General features: G+C 40.0%; 1 protein-coding gene across 8 annotated transcripts in view; it reads left to right on the top strand.

The window, feature by feature from the left end:
- LRRC7 (leucine rich repeat containing 7) overlaps positions 1-21,347 on the top strand; it is a 492,235-nt gene that overhangs the window by 177,423 nt on the left and 293,465 nt on the right. For all 8 annotated transcript variants that reach the window (XR_005361438.1, XM_038541686.1, XM_038541687.1 and 5 more), the window contains exon 3: positions 11,771-11,973. Coding sequence is in view for 7 of the 8 variants with exons in the window: in XM_038541686.1 (XP_038397614.1) it covers positions 11,771-11,973 (203 nt within the window). In the remaining variant the exon portion in view is untranslated. The remainder of the gene's footprint in view (positions 1-11,770; positions 11,974-21,347) is intronic.

Below are 21,347 nucleotides of genomic sequence, written 5' to 3'. Positions count from 1 at the left end.
AAGTATCTCAGAGATATTAAGGTATAAAACCATCATCTGAGTAATTTATTCAAGGATGAAATAAGTGATTAGGCTAAGATTCCAACCAAACCTAACTTTCTAGAAATTAAATAGCTTATATGTAACTGCTTCCATTCTATTGTCTTATTCTGTACCTCTATATAAACAAGTCTTCAGATCCTATTCCAGAAACTTACTATTTTAGGTTACCACCTTATGAAGGTTAGATCTTTGAGAGTGTCCTAAAGCTTTGTTTCTTCATGCTACTCTTGGCTGAGGTTCACAAATTGCCTTAAAGGAATATTTATCATGAAATAGACTCTTAACAGTTTTTTAAAGAATTAGAACTTTTCCCAACTTGAACTACTTTAATCTAATCTTGAAGTTTACTCTCTGCAGTCTTCTATAGCTATATTTGCATATGTAAGTAAGTCAGTAGATAAAAATTCCAAGACAGGATGTGCAGACAGAAAAGGACAGAAGTTTTAAAATATTGTTATTCATCTCTGTGATATAACAAGAATAAATTTTGAGTAAGCTTGTATATGCCATTACTTATTACAAGTCTTCTCTTATGAGATTTTTTTTTTCCAGATTGATTCTATAATCCTTAGGTTGATGTTCTTTAGGGTAGTCAGTGTTAAGGTGATAATATAAATGGTAAAGAGAAGGAAGACAAGGAAAGCAGCCTTATTTATAGTCTGGAACAGTGAAAGAAGACTTTATAAAAAATATTTGAGCTTCCATAAGTGATCCAGACTTAAATGCTATGGATTTTTTTTCTAACAGCACACATTGTGACTACTAGGCAAGGAAATAGAGAGTAAAATAAAATATTCCATTTATTATTCCAAGAAGTTCCAATTCACAGATTTTTTTTTAACATCTGGTACTATGTTGTTTTAAGAACTGCAAACAAATGATAAGAGCCAACAAATAAAATCCTTCAACATGAGATTTATAAAGATGTAAGGGTGTTACCGTAGATTGTTTGGATGAGTATAGATGAAGAAAATGGTTAAGGGAGTGGTGTAAGCTAGAGCACAGAATTGGAAAAATATGCTTGTAACTTGAAGACAGCTTGAATGTCAAGCTAAAGAAACTTGTAGATCAGCCTTTCCTAAAATGTGTGAATCAGAATAGTAAATCCTAATTACAGTGATAAACTTAAAGCTTTTAATTTTTTAATTTATAAAAAAGTGATTTGAACAAAGATAAGCATAATTGCTTATCACAAGACCTCCCCAAGCCCTTAATATGCTAATGCACACTGCTTATTTCTTAGAGGAAAATATAACCCAGGAGCATGGGCTGGAAAGTATTGCTGTTGAAAATATAGATTCAGTGAAGCTTATAGAACTGGGGGATAGACATACATTTTAGAAAACTAATCAAGATATTTAATTAACTGTCAATATGTAAAATGATAAGTCACTAATATTTTCTATTATGGTGATTACCATATGTGAAATTACAGGTTTATTTGAAAAACTTTTTTAGTTAATATTTATCTGCCTCACAATCCAGTGAATTCATTAGAGTAGTGATCAGAGTTCTTTTACTCACTGGTATTTCCTAGCATATAACCCAGTAGATGTCTAGATATAGTACACTTCCATTTAGTATTACTTTCAGCAATAGTACTAGGAGATGGCAAGATTCTGAAGTAGATTGAGTGCATGGTAAAGAAAGGAAGGGGAAGATGTGAGAGGTTTAATACAGAGGGAAAGAAAGGAGCAATAAAAGAGGACTCCAGGGTACAGAATTGAGGGAAGGAAAACACAGCTAATCACAAGAAATCAAGAGCATGGTGTCTGGTACAGAGTAGGAGCTTAATAAATATTTCCAAATTCTGCCTTAGTCAAGTTGAGTTTTAATCAAAGATTGGTAGCTCATTAAGCAGTTAGGAGCTAAATCAGGGATAATGGTTTATATTAGAAATCATTCATAGAAACTCTTTGAAATCTCTTTGAAGTCAATAGATGAAAATTCCTGGGAAGAATGTGCAGAGAGAGAACTCAGCATTGCTGTTCTTAAAATAAACAACTCGTCCAAAAACAGAGCTTAGAAATATTTAATAAGCTCCTTCTTGGTACCAGACATTGTGCTTTCCTTCTTGATTTGTTTTGTTTGCTGGTGTGATAATATCAGCATTAAAGACCATAAGGAGGTTTGTCCCAATAACAGTGCATTGATCTTCATGTTGATAAACTGGTTTCCTTGTATGGAAAGCAAACCAAACCACGAAACCACGTGGAACAGTTGCAGGCTTTCAGGTATTGTAATGATAAAATGCAAACAAACCCATGAAATCTGAATATGTTTGAAATATAATTATTTTAACAGTAAAAAAAAAAAAAAAAAAAACAAAGAAGGAAGCCTCAGATATTCCGCTTGGGGTCCTAGAATTACTATGTATGTTGTCTGGATAAGGGGGTTTCAGAGACATACTTGAGGTTAAGTGATGGCTTTAAAGATGTTTCTTGAAGTAGGACATGGAGAGAGCTTGGCAGGTTTCCATATCCCCGTGGCACACTTAGTGAAGCAAAGCGTTTCTCAGCAAATAAATTAGAAACATTTGTCATTTGGAAAATGTAAGACTGTGCCAACTAATGAGGACAGCCAGAGTATTTATCACAAATCTTGGAAAGATTGAACTTTCTTTGTCCTTTTATCTTTCCAGGTATGGAAAATTAGGTGAGGATAACATGGACAAACGTGGGTCTGAAATTCTAGGGAACACGGTGGCATTGAAATTCAGGTGTTTTGATACACATATTTTTACTGTTTTGAGTCACCTACTGCAGGCATAATTCTCAAGTGATGGAAATTATCTTTCATTTAATCAATAGAGGAGGATTTGAAGAATGTAGGTAAGATGCGTCTTTTTGTTACTTCCCCTAGGTTAGTCCAGGTTAGCAAGCCCCACTGCATAACTGCATTTGGCTCTGGGAGGGTATTGAAAGGGAGGCTATTGACTGCACTCTGTGGTTTAGGAAAAGAAAAATCCTCTTTCGCAATTCAATATATATTTACATTATATATGAAATTTGTGTGTGTGTGTGTGTATATACACACACATATATCATTCAAGAGAGAAGAGAATCCATGCAGCACCCTGAGAATCCAGAAAAGGATTCTCTTACCTTATATTTCAAGGAATTTACTGGTAGAGCTTTAACAGAAAGCAATGAATACCCGTTTACCTGTTTTCCTCTTGAATCTCTTTGAATAAATCTCTTTGAAAAACTGAAAGTGTGAGAATTACTTTTTTGGATGTTTGCTAAGGATCCGTGTTAACACAGGAAGTCGGATTGCTTCTGAGTCAAAGTCCAAACACTGGACATGAGGCTACACACCCTCTGCGGTATGCTGGGCACTGGTCATGTTTCAGAGAAAAGAAAATCCGTGCTTCTGTATATCATGTGTGCAACACATTTGTGCTTTTTGTGCTTTGTGCTCTCCCCAACTCCTGAAATACTCTCTCCACTCTACCTGGCTACATTTCCATCCCTTGGACGTGCAAAAAAAGTCTCTAGAACTGACTGCTAGATATTCCCTTCACTGCTACCCTCTGTTCCATCCTGCACCTATGGAATATCTTATGTATCAGTCACCGTCAAGTGTGTGCGTGTTTGCGCGCCTGCCTCCGTATGTGTGTGTTGTAGAACTGCTGGTAAATTCATGTCTTTGTCAAATCTCATTTGCTAATTGATCTATATGCGTGGCTGTTACTGTAATACAGACTCTGCTAAAGGAAAAAAAATCAATGGCTTTGGAGTAAGGATATATGAGATCCAGTTTCAGGTCTACTAATTATTCTGTGTGTGACCTTATGTATACCACAGATTCACTAAACTTTTAGTCCACTATTAAATGGAAAATAATATGTGAATATGTATTCCTTGTAAAAAAAAAAAACAAGATGATAGATTGTAAATTGGTTTGAAATTTTCAAAAGTCTGTACAAACAGAAGTCATTGTAATCATGTTTAGCTCTTATATTCATTAATAGTTCATATTTGTAAAGTACTCTAAACCAGATACTTGACATGTGACTGGAAATATACATTGTTGTACAGGCTAGATGTGGTCCCTGTCTTCACAGAGCTTTTAGTCTAGTGAACAAGAGTGATACTGAGTAAGCTATTAAAATGTAATCAGAAAAAAAAATAAATAAAATGTAATCAGAGGGAATTGCAGCATATAGTCAGAACATACTCTCAAGAATCACGGCCTGCTTTGTTGAATAGGGAGAGGCTGTTTTCCCTTAATGTGATTTTTCTAGAAGGCAAGGGAAGTTGTCCTTTAGAGAGGCAGCCTTATTTCAGAGGGCCCTAGTAAAAAAAAAAAAAAAGGTTGAAAGAAAGAGAAAGAAAGAAAAAGAAAATTTAGTCTTAGTAATGTGAAAGAAATCATGAATGCAGAGAGCATAGAGAACAATCAGAAGAGCGGTCCTACCTGATTAGGCTGCAAGGGGGCTAGGTGTGAGTGTGAAAGGTAGGAGCCAGACCACAGGACTGTGTGATATTTGGCAGGCCACGGTAAAAATTTGGGCTTTGTCTAGAGGACAGAGAGGAGTCACTGAAATATTTGCAGCAAGAGGGGGACATAATATCTGTGTTTTATGAAGGTCACTCCAGCTGTACTGTGGAGGGAGAACAATAAGCAGAGACAAGTATAGATGCAAAAGATAATAGCTTGAACTAGCTTGCTGGGCACTTGAAATGAAGAAAAATAGGCTTGATTGAGGAACTATTCAGGCCATGTAATCGTTAATACTGGGTGATTGCTAGATGTGGAGTGTGGAACTAGAGGAGTCAAGAACAATGCCAAGGTTTCTATCTTGAGAAACTGGGTGAATGGTTTTGTCGTTCACTGAGGTTGAGAACACAGGAGGAGGAGGAGGTTTGGGCAGAACAGTAATTGCTAACACTTAGTGAATGCTTAAAACCTGAAGACACAATTCTAAACATTTTGTTTATACTCTGTTATTTGATAGATGACTAAACATGGGGCTAAACTGATGTGCCGACTCACACGGCCAGGAAGTTGGCTCCAGAGTCCAAGCTCTTAACCACGATGATGTGCTCTGTACCTTTCAAGAGCATCGCATCAGTTTTGAACATGTTCTGTTTGAGATGCCCCTGAAACATAAAGTGGAAATGAGGAGGGAAGTAAATCTGAGTGAATATAAAAGAAATTTTACCGCCGCCTATTATCAAAGTTAAATAAAGTGACGTGAATGAGATTGTAAAGGGAGAGAATGAGCAGCTAGAGAGGCAACAGGCCTGGGGCCCGAGGGGCGGGAGAGGAGCACATCTAATATCCTAAATCTCAGGATTCTGGGGAGAGGATGGTAACTTCCCAAAAGACTGAAATACAAGTGCAAGGATAGATGTCAGAGTTCTGAGTATGATGTCAGGGGAGCCAAAGAAAGAACATTTCCAAAAAAAAAAAAAAAAAAAAAAAAAGGATGTAGTTCTCTGACCAGTACTCCTAATAGGTTAGGTAAGAAGGAAGGAAAAGTATGAAAAGGATTAAAACAAAACTTCATTTTAAACATGAAAGTGAATCTCTCGCCTTCCTTATGTATATGTTTTTGCAACCCAGATTATTCCACACTAAACTAAAAGGAACTTTAAAATACATATATTCGGGACACCTCGGTGGCTTAGCCGATTAAGCATCCAACTCTTCATTTCAGCTCAGGTCATGGTCTCAGGGTCACACCTGGAGCCTCGTGTTGGGCTCCACACTTGGGGGAGTCTGCTTCTCCTCCTCCTCTGATGCTTCTCCGTGCTCACTCTCTCTCTTTCTCTCTCTAATAAATAAATAATTCTTTAAAAATAGATAAATAAAATACATATAATCATAAAGACAGAGAAAATAGAAGAGAAGGCACCTGGGAATAAGAAATGTCCATTAATTTTGAGACAAAAAGGGAAAGAAGATGTAGTTAATATCACTCTCTAATAAATAAATAATTCTTTAAAAATAAATAAATAAAATACATATAATCATAAAGACAGAGAAAATAGAAGAGAAGGCACCTGGAAATAAGAAATTTCCTTTAATTTTGAGGAAAAAAAGGGAAAGAAGATGTAGTTAATATCATCTACATACAAAATACACTGTTAGCTATGCTATGATGTACCCACAAAGGGGCATAAAAATTGATTTACGGCACAGACCTCCTTACAGTCTGGGAGACAACGGGTACCGGGCAAGAAACTGAAGATACTCAGTCCTGAAAATAGGAAAATTGACTGAAATACTCTCTATAAAAAGCTACATAGCTGTGCCTCAGGCAGAAGACCAGAATATTCTTTGGCTTGCTGCCAGGTGATCCTGCAGTGAAACCTATCATGCATGTAAAGCTTCCAATTAGCATCTTAGAGCTTCACTCTTCAGTTCTGAAGGACAGGCAGGGATCACCAAATATTTGCGGAAAAGCCCTATTATGATAGATAAAGATCAAAAGAAACACAGAAAATGGAACTCAGAAACAATTCAAGGAGCAGGGGGTACAAAGACAGAAAGCCTGCAGTGAATATCTTCCAGGAGAAATGAAAATGATAGGACACCCTCAAATACAAACAGGACACTATGGGAAAGTAGCATTTCGGAAGCAACGAATAACTTTTGACAGTGAAAATATGCCATCGGATGAAAAATAATATAGCAGATGGATTTAGATCAAATTGAGAAAACCTCCCAGAAGAGAGAATAACAGCACAAAGACACGAAAATTACAAAAGAAAAGAATAATCGAATTACAGGGTAAATCTAGAAGATAGGCCACACATCCAGCTAATCGATATTGCAGAAAAAGAGAAAATATAAACAACGAAGAGGAGAAAATTACCAATTAAATAATGACAGAAAAGTTGACGGGGTTAAAAGATAAGTGCTTCTGGGACGCCTGGGTGGCTCAGCGGTTGAGCATCTGCCTTCGGCCCAGGGCGTGACCCCGCGGTCCTGGGATCGAGTCCCACGTCGGGCTCCCTGCATGGAGCCTGCTTCTCCCTCTGTCTGTGTCTCTGCCTCTCTCTTTGTGTCTCTCATGAATAGATATATAAAATATTTTTTAAAATTAAAAAAAATGCTTTCAAAATGGAAGGGTCTGTCAAATACCCAGGAGAATGGATTAAAAAACACATCAAAGCACATTATCATGAAATTTCAAAAGACTGAAGATAACATAGAAATTCTAGTATGTTCTGGTCGAAGGGATGGTGGGTATAAAACAGGATTTTGAATAGTAATGAAACTGGATTTCCTGGCAACAACTTTAAAAGCCAAAAAATAATAAATTAAAAACGTCTTCAAATATATGAAGGAAAATTATTTCTGACCTGGAAATATATATCCAGTCAAACTTTCAATTGTTTGTGGATGGAATAAAACCATGTTCAGAGATTCATGTATCAGAGATCCTTTGTCAGTAAATTACTAGATGTTATATTCTATCTTGGATGTCGTATTCCAATGAGTTCAGAAGGAGAAAGACATGGGATTCAGAAAATAGAAGACGTAACACAAGAAAGAAGTGGAAAATTCAAAGAATAATGGTGAAGAGAAATTTTAGAATATCAGATATATATCAGATTTAGAAAAAGAGATATTCCAAAGAGGAACAAGAAAACACAGCGTTTCTAAAGGATTATTCCAGGGGAAAATGACAGATTATACCCACTTGACTATACCAAGAGGAGATAGAGAATTGAATCAATGAAAAGTACATAGAAAAATCAAGCAGGAAAAAAAATAAGGAAATTCTTAAAGAAACAAAAAAATGCACAAGAAATAAAATGTGATTGAATTATAGTAGTATATAGTCATGGTAAAATAAATACTATTAATTTAATACAAAATTCCCTCTCTCTGTATTTTTGCTTGGTTAGAAGTATATGAGAAGTTGTTAGAAGGAAGTTGAAACCACCACATTACGTGCTAGAAACCTGTAATTGAGAAAGTAAGGAGTAGCATTATAATCCAGTTATTGGGATCCCTGGGTGGCTCAGTGGTTTAGCACCTGCCTTTGGCCCAGGGCCCGATCCTGGAGTCCCGGGATCGAGTCCCACGTCGGGCTCCCTGCATGGAGCCATCTTCTCCCTCTGCCTCTCTCTCTCTCTCTCTATGTTTATCATAAATTAATAAATAAATCTTTTTTAAAAAATCCAATTATTTAGAAATTTAGTTGAAGAAAAGCTCAAAAATTGAAATTTATTAGATGTAAGGAGCACAAATCAGGAACCGGGAGGGGTTATGATTGAGAGATCGTCCAGGAATGAGACACCAAAATCGTCAATGGGTGCAGAAGAGTGCTCGAGAGCCGGTAAATGAATGGCATGCGAGAGAGAGGAAGATGTTACTGCTGGGGAATGGGAATGGCCAAGGAAGGGGAGTTTTCCAGGGTGAGAGGAGAGTAATGGATTTTAGAGAGCAAGGGGGATAACGACTCCAGGTGTTTAAGGGGTGAGAATGTCAGCATGCTCCACTTTTGAAGGCTACAGGCAGACCAAGTTTTAGTTGAGACTATGAGGGAGCATCCAGGGAGGAGGGCAAGGCTTAATGAAATCATTGATCGTGGTATGAGGCACATTCTCGGGGCTTAGAGGGAGTAGAGAAGAGAGAAATTGGGCCAGCGGCAAACTTCAGTCCATTGTGGGGATGAGAGAACGGACAGAAAAGATAACCAGAAGAGCCTACGTTTTGGGGCAATGAAAGGGGAAGCAGTCTTAAGTAAGCTGAGTTCCAAAAGTCTTGGTGGACAGTGGACCCTCTGGCCAAATGGTTTAGGTGGAAGCCTGGGTATTCTTTTTCCTTTCATTTATATGTAAAACTTTACAGTGGCAGCAACAGACAGGTATCAAGAAGTAGTCACAGGGTTCAACACCGTAGGGTGAGTGCTAGGCACTGGGCAACAGCTGGTTGTGCGTTCATCTGCGGGTCCGAGAGGCAGACAGGCCACATGTATGCCTTGAGTCAGCCCTATGGCATGACAGTTGGGGGGTTGATGGGACTACTGGTGACTCAAAAACCTTTGTAATCTTTTGAGATGCCTCTGTCTTCCCCGGTCTCCCCTCCCACCTCTCATCTAATCCATCACCAGCGTACTGGATTCTGCTTCGTAAATATCTTCCCAATCCATCACTTCTTTCCAACCTTACTGCTACTCTCATAGTCTAAACTACCAATCACTTGCCTTTACAACTGTAATAATTTCCACGAATAGTTACTAGGGGCCTAATATGTGTCGGGTGTTTACTAGATGCATTTACCGGCTGCCGAATACGTGCCGGGGCCCGGTAGAGACAGAGAAGGCGCCAACTGATAATCAGGGATTTCAAGTAAGGTCAAGTGAAATAACAATTACAAAACCTTGTGATGCAGGCTCCTAGAGATGTGCAGTGTAGGTATGCAAGAGAGAAAACAATGAGGAAGAAAGGCCATCCTTTTAATGTTGTCAGTTGGCCTCCTACAGAATAGCATGCGCACATGCCCATCTGTAAGCACGAACTCACGAACCTGTCGTCAAAATATCATGTTATCTTTTTTTTTAATTAATTAGTTTATTTCTTATTTATTTTTTATTTTTTATTTTTTTTATCATGTTATCAATGTTGGAGTTAAAGGAAGGATGAGGACGGCTTGGGCTGAACGTCCAACGTCATTTTCTACTCATCTCCCTCCAAATTTGATTTAACCTGAGCAATTTAAAAAGCAAAATGCTGTATTGTTTTTGCAAACCAACACTGCTTTCTAGCAATAAACTTACCTTGGTAAATCAAATAAATCAACCCAAAAAGTTCACATTTCAAATTGATGCTCATTGAGTACTACTCTGTAGCTGGCAAACGGTACCGTGTCTGTGAATTCAAAAATGAATAAGACAAGATATTTTCCTCAGAGAACTTACCTAGGGGGGAAATGGCACATCTAATTGGGAAGTGACGTGATCTGTGCTCTGGGAACTCAGAGAAAGACTCTAGTGATTCTTCCTGGAGAGACATTCGCAGAGAGAGTGACCTTTTAGTTATAATGAGAAGCTTTTCAAACAAATTGTCAATAGCTGATGGTGGAGTCCTAAGTATATTCATTTATCCATTCATGAATTCCTTTTTTGCTTGTATTTTTGGGTTTTTTTTTTTTTTTTTTTTTTTTTTAGTTTCAAGTATTTATTTAGATTCTATGTTAACTATGTTCCAGATAGTTATGTTCCAGATAGTTAACATACAGCGTGTAATATTCGTTTCAGGTGTAGAATTTAGTGATTCATCACTTAGATACAACAACCAGTGCCTTCCTTATTACCCATCACCCATTTAACCCATTTCCACATCCACTTCGTCCCTCCGGAGACGTGTCTAGTAAGAAGTTTCCATGGCCAAAGTCAAGGAGGTTTCTGCCTCTGTTCTCCTCTAGAATTTTAATGGTTTCCTGTCTCATACTCAGGTCTTTCATCCATTTTGAATTTATTTTTGTGTGAGGTATAAGAAAATGGCCCAGCTTCATTCTCTTGCATGAAGCTGTCCAGTTTTCCCAACACCATTTGCTGAAGATACTCTTTTTTTCACATTGGCTATTCCTTCCTACTTTGCTGAAAATTAATTGACCACATAGTTGAGGGCCCATTTCTGGGTTCTCTATTCTGTTCCTTTGATCTATGTGTCTGTTTCTGTGCCAGGACCATACTGTTTTGATCACTGCAGCTTTGTAATATCACTTGAGGTCCAGAACTCTGATGCCTCCAATTTTGCTTTTCTTTTTCAAGATTGCTTTGGCTATTTGGGGTCTTTGGTGGTTCCATACAAATTCATTTGTTCATTCTACATTTGTTATTTAGTATTTACTATATTGTCAAGCACCAAGACAAATGCAAAATGAATAAAACATAGATCCTACTCTCAAGAGACTTACAGTCTAGAAGAATAGCATGAAAAATCAATAGATTTAATAAAGTGATATGAGTGGCACGTTACAAATATGTGTATTTCATGGTATTTGGTCATTTTAACCTAGAGAAAGATGTTACAGGAATTTCTGCCATGATTATAAATTGCTTTCTCCCATTAAAATTGTAAGATTCATAAAGATTGGTTCTCATTCTGAAGCAAATAACCAATCCATCTCTAATCTGTAGCTGCAGTAGAATAGAAGCTTCATGAAAACAGGGACTTACTTCAATTCATCACTCTATCCCAGGTATAAGAGCAGTGCCTGGAACATATGGTTGTTCAATAAATATGTGTTCATTAATGGAATGAATTTGTGGGTCAGAAAGAGGTCATCATAAACCTTAGGAGTGAAACTTGAATATTTTTACAGGAATGGGAAAAATGTAATCATTTCCAACAAATTCCAGATATTTCTGTTCTGCATTGTAATTTGTGTAAAGTTTTTTTAAAAAGATAGATTTATCCATCAAGTGAGAGTGTAAGCATGGTAATCGCATGGCACTGAATCAGGATTGTATTCTGGTTAGATCTTGCCATTCCGAAACTGTGTGATGATGGGAAATCTCTTAACCTCTCTGAATTCCATTTCTTTATTTGTTAAATGGGAATAAAACCTATCTCACATACCTTGAAGGGCTGTTCAACTATTAACTGATATAATGCATGTACATCTCCTACAAACTTGAAAGCATTATATAATCATAAAATACATACCAAAATCAAATTTCTAAAGCTTTACTATTGCAGGAATGCACTCCAAAAGCAGTCAATTAAGCAGAGTTTTTTTTTCTGTTTTTTTCCTCTAGTGCAGTGCCTGGAGATGACCACCAAACGGAAAATTATCGGCCGACTGGTGCCGTGCCGATGTTTCCGAGGTGAAGAAGAAATCATCTCAGTTTTAGACTACTCCCACTGCAGTCTTCAGCAGGTGCCAAAGGAGGTCTTTAACTTTGAGCGGACATTAGAGGAGCTTTATCTAGATGCCAATCAAATTGAAGAGCTACCCAAGGTAATCTTTGACAACCTAAACTATACACTGTAAATGAATATTTCATAATATCCAAAGACTTGGCATAATGATAATGTTAACTATAGCCTTCCATCTGGATAATCAGCAAATTGTTCAAACTGATAGAACTTTCCCCAATATTCTTGTTGATATATATTAATACCATGTCATTTGTAACTTCATGTGATACATTAGTAACCAGTTGAGCTCCACGGAAATCATCATTTTAAGAATTATGCCTTATTTTAATTTAAAATGGCCTCCATGAAAAGACAGATTGTGATCAGTATTGGTGGGTTGAGATCAATAGCTTATGTTTGTAAAAAAAAAAAAAAAAGAAATATATGACACTATATTCCAGAAGTAAAATTTTATGTTGTATGTTAAGACAACATTGTTATAAAACCTTGAATTACTTGTTCTAAGTCTAATCCTTCCACACATATAGCCACACTTAATACTATTATGAAAAACATGCTGTTATTTCTGGAATTTGGAATCTTTGATTATTATAGACACCACTGAATACATGGCATACATATATAAGCATAGTATAGCTAAAAAGTTAACTAATATCAAATTCTGCACACACACACACACACACACACACAAAACCATTATGACACTTGGCTATGCAAAGAAAATCTCTCTTGTCTCCTGTTCTCCATGGCAGAAAAGATGGATGATAAAAGACTAGCTGACACAGACCAAGGCCACACAGCAGAGAGGTTCAAAATCTAAACCACAATGATCATCGAAATAAGTAACTCACATTAAGTAGTTGGCATAGCATTTACCTGTAAAGGATTTATACAATGGCTCAGAAGGGAAAAAAAAAATGTCCTGCAATACATTTCCATTGCTTATGCTAAAAAAAAAAAAAAAAGCATATTAAATACCCAGGAACCAAGAAAAGAAACTTCCATAATAAAAACTAAGAGAATAATATGCTTATCAAAACAAATTATGAATAATTGTTTTCATATCAAAACAAATTATGAGTAATTGTTTTCACTTAGGGTTATAAATTATGGTATTAATATAATACTTCAGAGGCAGGAACTATTTAATGTGTACTTCAAAACCAATATACTTCATTTTTGACAACTGAAGTATGTAGTGTCATCTTGGATTTTGGGACAGGAGTTTGGGTCAGGCTTAAAAAATGTTTTAACTGTATGGATTACCATGGAGATACACATCAAGTTGAGGCTGATGTGAAATGGGCTGTTTCTCCCAAGGACCATGAACTTCTTGAGGGCAGAGATGGCATCTTATTCACCTTCTCCTCCCGGTACACTAGCATGCATGGTGACTTTCCATCTCTTTGTTGCCGCTACCAAGTGGAACAATGCAGAGAACTTCATGTACTACAGGACTTGATTAGCAAAATGGTAAAAGGTTTAAGCCACTCATAAATGTGACTTTTAGTTCTAATTTAGGAAAAGTAAGCATAAGTATTTTTTTTTAGAACAGACTAATCTAAGATTGCCAGATAAATAAGGGATATCCAGTGAAATTTGAATTTTAAACTAAGAACCAGGAAATTTTTGGTAGAATTATACCCCAAATATTTCATTCAGCATACGAATACTAAAAAAATACTGATTTATCTTGGCATCCTGTATTTTTATTTGCTGAATCTTGACAGCCCTAAGCCAATCAAGTTATTCAAAATTTTTTTCTAGAACCAAGCAGAAAATTGTGTAAAACAAATGGTATAAACACGGTTTATCAATCAAGTACTTATTTAATAGGTACATTACTACGCAGTGTTTGAGGCTTTAGGGGGTGTAGGAGAAATAAATCTCAATCCTTACTCTCAAGCATCTAACAATCTAATTACAGAGAAAACTGAAGCTTTAGAGGCAAAAGCATGATCATGTGTAATCAGAGCCCAAGAGCCAAATACTGTTGTAGAGAAGAGTTTCATTCTTGCAGGGGGAGGGAGGAGGCTTGATCACAAGGTATAAATGCAAAAATTGAGATGATACATATGGAGAGGGGAGGAGGAGAGTCTGGAGCTGCAGGTACATGTGAGGGGTGCCGACAACATGTAAGAGGAGGGAGAGCGTGGAGGACCCAGATTAGGAAAGGAATTGAGAGCCACACAGCATTGTTTGACTCCATGAGTTAGGCAGAGAGTGTCACTGGAGAGTCTCATAAACCAAGTGAGTCACTAGGAGCCTTCGTAAGCTTGGATCAGCAATAACTAAAAATAATACAAGTAAACCAAACACTCAGTATAATTTCCCCATGTATTGGATTGCGGAGAAATTGTTAATCTTTTATTATCGGTATGCTTCCTATAGTTCAAAGATCTTTCACATAATCTCTCAAAGTTTCTTCCAGTTCCCAAATTCAAGGTTGTCACTTTCATATAACAGTCCTGTGTCACTTTCTTCTAATGTACTTGATATTGAGATAGGATCTAAATTATCCGCTGCTGAGATATGATCATAATAGTACAGGGATATATTTGCGCATATTAGAAAAACAAGGAGTTAAATAAAAACTCTCTTTTTCTGAGGACAAGAAAGTCTTAACTTGTTCTTGGGTCTCATTGGCCTTAATTGTGTTATATGTCCATTGCTGATCCAATCCCTTTGCTATCAAATCCATTATGGCAAGAAAAATGAGATTAGTTTGATGGAGTTGAAGAATGATGGGCCACGTCTATGGATTTGTGATTGCTGGCCACCACGCAAAGGGAAGGGGTGCAAGGACTCTGGGGGAGATCACCACAGTGTACACAGCAGACAAAATGTTAGGCAGTCATCGTTTCATGAGGAAAAGTAGGCAGAGTATTGAGTCTTAGGGAGCTTAATCTTCAAAGGTAAATTAAATAAAACCTTTTTTGTCCGCCATTTTCTTTTATTGTTTTCTTTAGGTTTCCCTGGCATGGTTACCATGGTGATTTCAAAGCCGTTGAGTAAATGAGATAGCTGTTTGTATTTTTGATACTACATTATGAAAAGAATTACATTTTGTAAAGTTTTTATTTTTTTCCCTTCTGATACTTGATCCTGAGAATATTCTAGCTGGCTAAGAATTGCTACTGTAAGACCTTATGCAACAGGTGTAGAACAGAGTCAAGGTTAATGACATTAGCAAAAGATATGTCAAGACTATGTCAGAAAAGACGTGAAAATAGATGTGAAAGAACAGGAAGTTTTTTGATTAGGAGTGGTTCAATCTGTGTTACTTAATTTGCTGTAGTAAAAGGTAAAAATACAAAATGACATGCCTTTCACACAGTGATGGAAAACCCACACAGCTTATAATTTAGTACCGTTTTGCTTGTTATTTTGAACCCAACTTAAAATTATAGACAGAGTAATGGACCGTAACGGGTGTATATTATGTATGAAGGAGTGTGGGAAGAGAGAAGTAAAAGAAGCCTTAAAGAGAAAAACTGCTGAGAAACTTGAAACTGAAGAGGAACCTTAATAAAGGGAATAGATCTAATTCGGAGAAGCTAATACGTGGCCAAAATCGAAAGACACAGAGAGAGTGACCTTGGCAGATGAGATCGATTTCACCACATGTAAAAGGGGGTGCAATGAAATCTGAGGCACCGGACCTAGAAGACTTTCTCCATATTAAAGTTTACAACCTACCCTGAAATATCTTAGAGATCAAGAACCTGACCTTTGGACCCGACAAACCTAGGATTAGATCTTGGCGCCGCTGTTTGGTTGGAAAGATATTTTATTTTGTGGGAGTCTCTGTTTCTTCATTAACAAAACTGGGGCAATAATAGAGGTTGCCAGTGGCTCCATAGCTGGGAGGTCGGAGGTAGTAGATAAATGAGTACTGGGTGAGGTAATGCACGTGGAATGTACCTGGGATAGAGCAATCCTCAATAATCGGTATCCCTCATTCCCCTACCACAGATGAAGAAAACTGCCATGTGAACTACCCCGAGTAAAACAAGAGCGAGGTTTTGTGACATCTCAAGATAGTCCTGGGCATTGACTCTCTAACAAAAAAAACAAACAAACAAACAAAAAAAATCTTGTGGTGTGACTTTATCTCTACAATCTCCTAAGACAGCTTCTAGGAAATCAGTGCCCTGCCTATATCGGGTGTAGGTTTTTGATTCTACCAGCAATTGTCACAAATCGCACCAGCACATTTGTGATAATACCACTGTTTTCCCAGAAAATTTCCCTGACTCACAGAATCACAATGTCGTCTTATGTTTGAGTAGACGCAGCCTGGGAGATTGTTATATTCAGCGCTCGATTATTACCTATTAAGCAAATCCAGGCCAGAAAAGTTAATTTACTTCTCTTAGGCCACGTGGGATGTTCGATTCCTGTCCAAAACCGTTATCGAAGACGGTGTAATCATTAGGCTAGACGAGGCCGTGCTACAGTAGCAAGTCAAAAGCTCAGTAACTGAACAAAAGTTGTGCTTGATGTCCCATGAGGAGCACTGCCCTTAACCGATCTAACTTCCTACCCAGTGCAGAAATGCCGACTTAATATCGCTCTTGCAACAGTCATCCAACCTCTTCGTTAATATTTCTGTTAGTGGGAGACGTCACCAAATTAAGAAGCAAACTATTGTATGTTGGGGAAGCTCTGGTTATTAGAATGTTCTGCAATATGTTAATGATATCTGCCCGCCCACCCATCTATCCATGCATCTAAAACTGGGCTAGCCACGTGGGGTGATACAGAGATTATTAACGCATGCCTTCTTCGGACAAAGAACTCTGCTTCTGGCATGACTGCTCTGATCCTTCAAATATTCTAAGAGAATTTCTATACTTTACCTTAAGGTTCTGTTTCTCCAAGATGAGTTTCCAGGGTTTTTTTTTTTTTTTTTTTTTGACCGTTTTTCAAAGACATGCTTTCTAATTGCTTTGCCACCTTACTGACATTCCTCTGGACACATCTAACTCTTAGCTTGGTTTTAGACATTGGTATCTCAAATAAAAAGATCCGTCCACATGGAGGTATTCAACATAGAAGTAAACAAAATGAAAAAAAAAAAAGAAAGAAGTAAACAAAATGTGATGGAACTCAGGAGAGAGGTCAGAGTTGGAGATGGACTTAAGAGTTATCCACCTGGAGATGAGAATTTAAAACCAGGAGACAAGATAATGTCCCTGAGGAAGAAAGGAAAAAGAAAATTGCCGAGAAACAAATAATTAAATTATAAAAAGCAAGATGATAGTAGAAACCCACCATAGAAACTTGCCTAGAAGTTACCTGCCTTTCCCCAGTAGTCATAACAACTCTGTGTATACGGATAAAATTGGGAAATTTTATTTTGTCCATGTAGGTAAAAAAAAAAAAAAGAAAAAGAAAAAAAAAAGAAAAGAAAAAGAAAGAAAACTCCATGGGTAAGAAAAATATGGCATCTCAATTGATTTTGATATAGATTTCTACAAAAACCTATTGGCTCATAATGAAGAGAAGAAAAGGACATCACCTTGACTGTGCGCTACTATCGAAGCTAATTCTGGGAATTTCCAATCTTCCAAGTCATTTAAAAGTTAAGGTCATGTGCATTTTACTTATAAAATATGAGTTTTATATGTGAGAAAGGAGAAGTGGCTTCTTATCATAATACCATGAAACATTCAAAGGATCACAAGACAGATGAGATACAGGGAAGCCACACAACTATCTTAAAATAATTAACAAGAAGACCAAACGGACCCATAGTCATTTGAATATTAAACTGCACATTCTTAAAACTTGCTAATTTTCTAGAAGCATATTGATAATGTCTCCACGCGGCCCCTGCTGCCTCGGCGTGACCCAGATCGGTAGCTCCCACACTTCTGGATTTTCAGAACTGCCATTCTTTCCTTTGCTAAATAAACACTTCAGAGGTCCCATGCAGTACTTTTATTATTTCACCATTAGAGGATGTTTTCAGAGCCCAATGGAAAACACTCACAAACACAGAATAAATAGTGTTCCTTCGTAAGAAAAGATAGGCAGTGAACCTACACTCTTTAAAAAAAAAAATGGCAGTTTTATTGAGTTAGAATTTATATACTTACCAAATTTACCCTTACAAAATATGTACAATTTAGTGGTTTTACTATGTTTGCAGAATTGCGATGCCATCAGCACTGTCTAATCCTAGAAGGTTTCGATCACCTCCCAGCCCCAGCCAGAAACACACTATACCTGTTAGCAGTCACTTCGCATCCCCTGCCTCCCTAATTCCTAGACATCTCTTTCCCTGTGGATTTGCCGCTTTAGGACGTGTCATCCAGTGGGATCCTACGCCCTGGCCCTCAGGGACTGGCTTTTCTCACTGGGCATAGCGCGTCCCAGTTTGCCCGAGCCCGTAGCGTCCAGCAGTACTTGGTCCCTTCTTGCTGCCAAACGCTCCGTCTCTGCACAGATGCGCCACCTGCCACTTTTAAAAAGCGGGCTCAGCGCGCAGGGGCTGCCGCAGGGTGGCCGAGGCCGAGGAGCACCTTTCGATAAAGGCCGCGTGTGGCAGTTTTCTCAGTCGGGCGGCCTGGGTCAGGGCCTGGGTCAGGGCCTGGGTCAGGGCCTGGGCTGCGAGCGCGGCACCCACCAAGGGCCTCCGTCCCCGGCTGTGTTCCGCCCTGGACCTCAGTCAGCGCTTGCTTAATCCGAGTTCCTGAAGGTACAGAGAAAACGTGAAAATAAACCCGTCCCCACGTGCGTCCAGTTTAGAGCGCTGCCCCGGCTGTGGGGCGCGAACAGGTGGCCCCCGAGGCCGCCGCTGCTCCTCCAGGGCCACAGGTGGGCGCCGGGGCCGGAGCGGGGGGACCGGGCGGTGGGGAGATGGGGGGTTGGGAGGACGGGGGACAGGGGGATGGGGGGACGGGAGGCAGGGAGGCAGGGAGACAGGGAGACGGGGAGACGGGGACAGGGGGACATGGAGATGGGGAGACACAGAGATGGGGAGACAGGGAGACAGGGGGATGGGGAGACCAGGAGCCAGGGGGACAGGGGGACAGGGAGATGGGGAGACAGGAGCTGGGGAGACAGGGAGCTGGGAAACAGGGAGACAGGAGGACAGGGAGATGGGGAGACAGGAGCTGGGAGATGGGGAGATGGGGAGACACGGAGATGGGGAGATGGGGAGACAGAGGCATGGGGAGACAGGATATGGGAGATGGGGAGATGGGGGGACAGGAGGCTGGGGTGCTGGGTAGATGGGGGTACGGGGAGGCAGGGGGCAGGGAGACAGGGGGACAGGGAGACAGGGGGACGGGGAGACAGGGAGACGGGGAGATGGGGAAACGGGGACAGGAGACGGGGAACGGGGAGACAGGGAGACGGGGGGACAGGAACCGGGATCCAGGCGCAGAGCGCTGCTGGTGGCCTCGGTGGCGGGGCTCCTGGCCGACTGTGCAGCTGGACCCTGCCCCCCGGGAAGGCCTGGCCCGGCACCCCCTTTTCCTTCAGGGTGCTGCTGGCACATCAGGGCCCGGGGCAGCTCCTCTGATGTCCCCCAGGCCACCGTGGTCCCCAGCAGGCGAGGCGCGTCGCCGACCCTCCGTGTGGCCGTGGCCCGTGGCTGCCGCAGGCCTGCGGGGCACCCTCCCCGCGCCCCCGGGCATGGCTGGGGTCTTACAAAGAGCAGGACCTGTGACAGTGGCCGGGGGTCAGGAAGGACGGGGGCGCGGGAGCCGGCGCAGGACAGTGGTCACCCAAGAGAAGGCTTGGGTTTGATGGGCTGGGGTGTCTGTTGACTTGGCTGCGGTTCTGGGGGGGAAGGACGCGGGGACCGTCCCCCCTCAGTCCACGACCCACCGCCCCGCGGGCGGCATCTGTGTGGTCCTCTCCCACCCCAAGGGCTTCGTCCCTGTGGGTCACACCCGGCCCGTGATGTTCCCTCGGGGGGAGGACCGTGTTCTCTGACTCTGAGACAGTCGGAGGCAGGGTGTCGTGTACCCTACTTTCACATAGGTGGGGAGGAAGGAGGCATAGATCCCCTACAATCTCTCTCAGACTTAATGTTTTGTGATCCAGCCCCTTGAGTTTCCTTTTAAATAGTTGAAAATGATGAGCAAGGGAGGGAAGCATTGTGACAGTGACCGTGGTCCCGGAGCCTGAGCGTGTCAGCCTGAGCGTGAACAGGTCTGGAGAACAAGGGCCTGGGTTTAACCCAAATCCACTGCTGATTAACCACGAGGCTCCAGACGTGCTGTTTGACGCCTCTGAACCGTGGCTTCGTCTGCGGAGGACGCCAACTGATGGGTTCCTGTGCATTTCTGAGGATCGTGGCGAGGCTCAAGTAATGTATAAAGTATCTGAAAACCATGAAAACAGTAGAATGAAGAGTAACTCTTGAGTGAAGAGAAATGGCTCATTTTTGGTGAAGATGAACATTTCCTGGAAATATGTCAGGGGCTCATTAACTTACTAGGAGCCTGGAGAACTTGACATGGGAAAAGGATGAGAACCAAGCGAGCTCCGGGTTGCTGCACAGAATCTGCAGCACAGCAGCCGGGTGGGCCACACGGAGCTCCTTTGGGAGGAACCTGGTCTCCAAACATCCCCATGTGATCATGGTGTTTGTTCAAGATTCAAACTCCAGGTGCTTCTCCAATGAATATACAATGAGCGATGATCTTAAAGGGAAGGCCAGGGTCCTAATGGAAAGAGAGGAACGGATGCTCAACAAGCAAAAGACCGTCCACTGATGTCACACACACCGTATATCTTCAATTTAACTGATTCTTTTTCTTTTTATTCACCGATATTTGCTACCTTAGATTTAGGAGTCCGAGGCCATGTTTTTCTTGGGCCCTTAAACAAAATTATTTGGGCACTTGGTTGTTTAGCAAGAAATCTGATGAGATCAAAGGGGCCACAGAAGGAATATTTTAAGGTGACCAGTGTCGAAATGTTAGTTCACAATTCTGACCTTAGTTCATCAAAACTTGAATGATGATTGATTCTTTTTTCTTCTACTCAAAAGGAATCTTCCGAAGTGGAAGACGCTATTTGTATCACTATAGTTGCTGATTAAACAATGGCATGATTGAGAAAAATGAAAAGCCTGGCTCTCGATTAAACATGGCCTCAATTTACAAATGGAGAACGTGAAAACTGCCATTTGTCTAATAAAGTTGCCTCATTTTTTAATTTTTTTTATTTTATTTTTTATTCTTTGCCTCATTTTTTAAATTGCACATGAACATGTGATTTCTTAAGTATCTGTATTTTGGAAACACGGAATTATCCATAACCTTGGCATTTTACATGCAGAACCTAACATATATCTATGGAGGGCTCTCCTAAGATCCCGAGCTTAAGTAAGGAAAAAAAGAAAAAAGAAAAAAAAGACCTCAACTCTGTCCTCCCTCAGAGATATTCGTGGTGCATCACTGTCTCCTCTGGTGCCACAGGTGTAGCATT

The sequence above is a fragment of the Canis lupus genome, chromosome 6 (assembly GCF_011100685.1).
Source record: "Canis lupus familiaris isolate Mischka breed German Shepherd chromosome 6, alternate assembly UU_Cfam_GSD_1.0, whole genome shotgun sequence".
In the NCBI taxonomy this organism is placed as follows: domain Eukaryota; kingdom Metazoa; phylum Chordata; class Mammalia; order Carnivora; family Canidae; genus Canis; species Canis lupus.
Note: the sequence above shows the minus strand (reverse complement) of the source record. Positions and strands in the feature narration are given on the sequence as shown.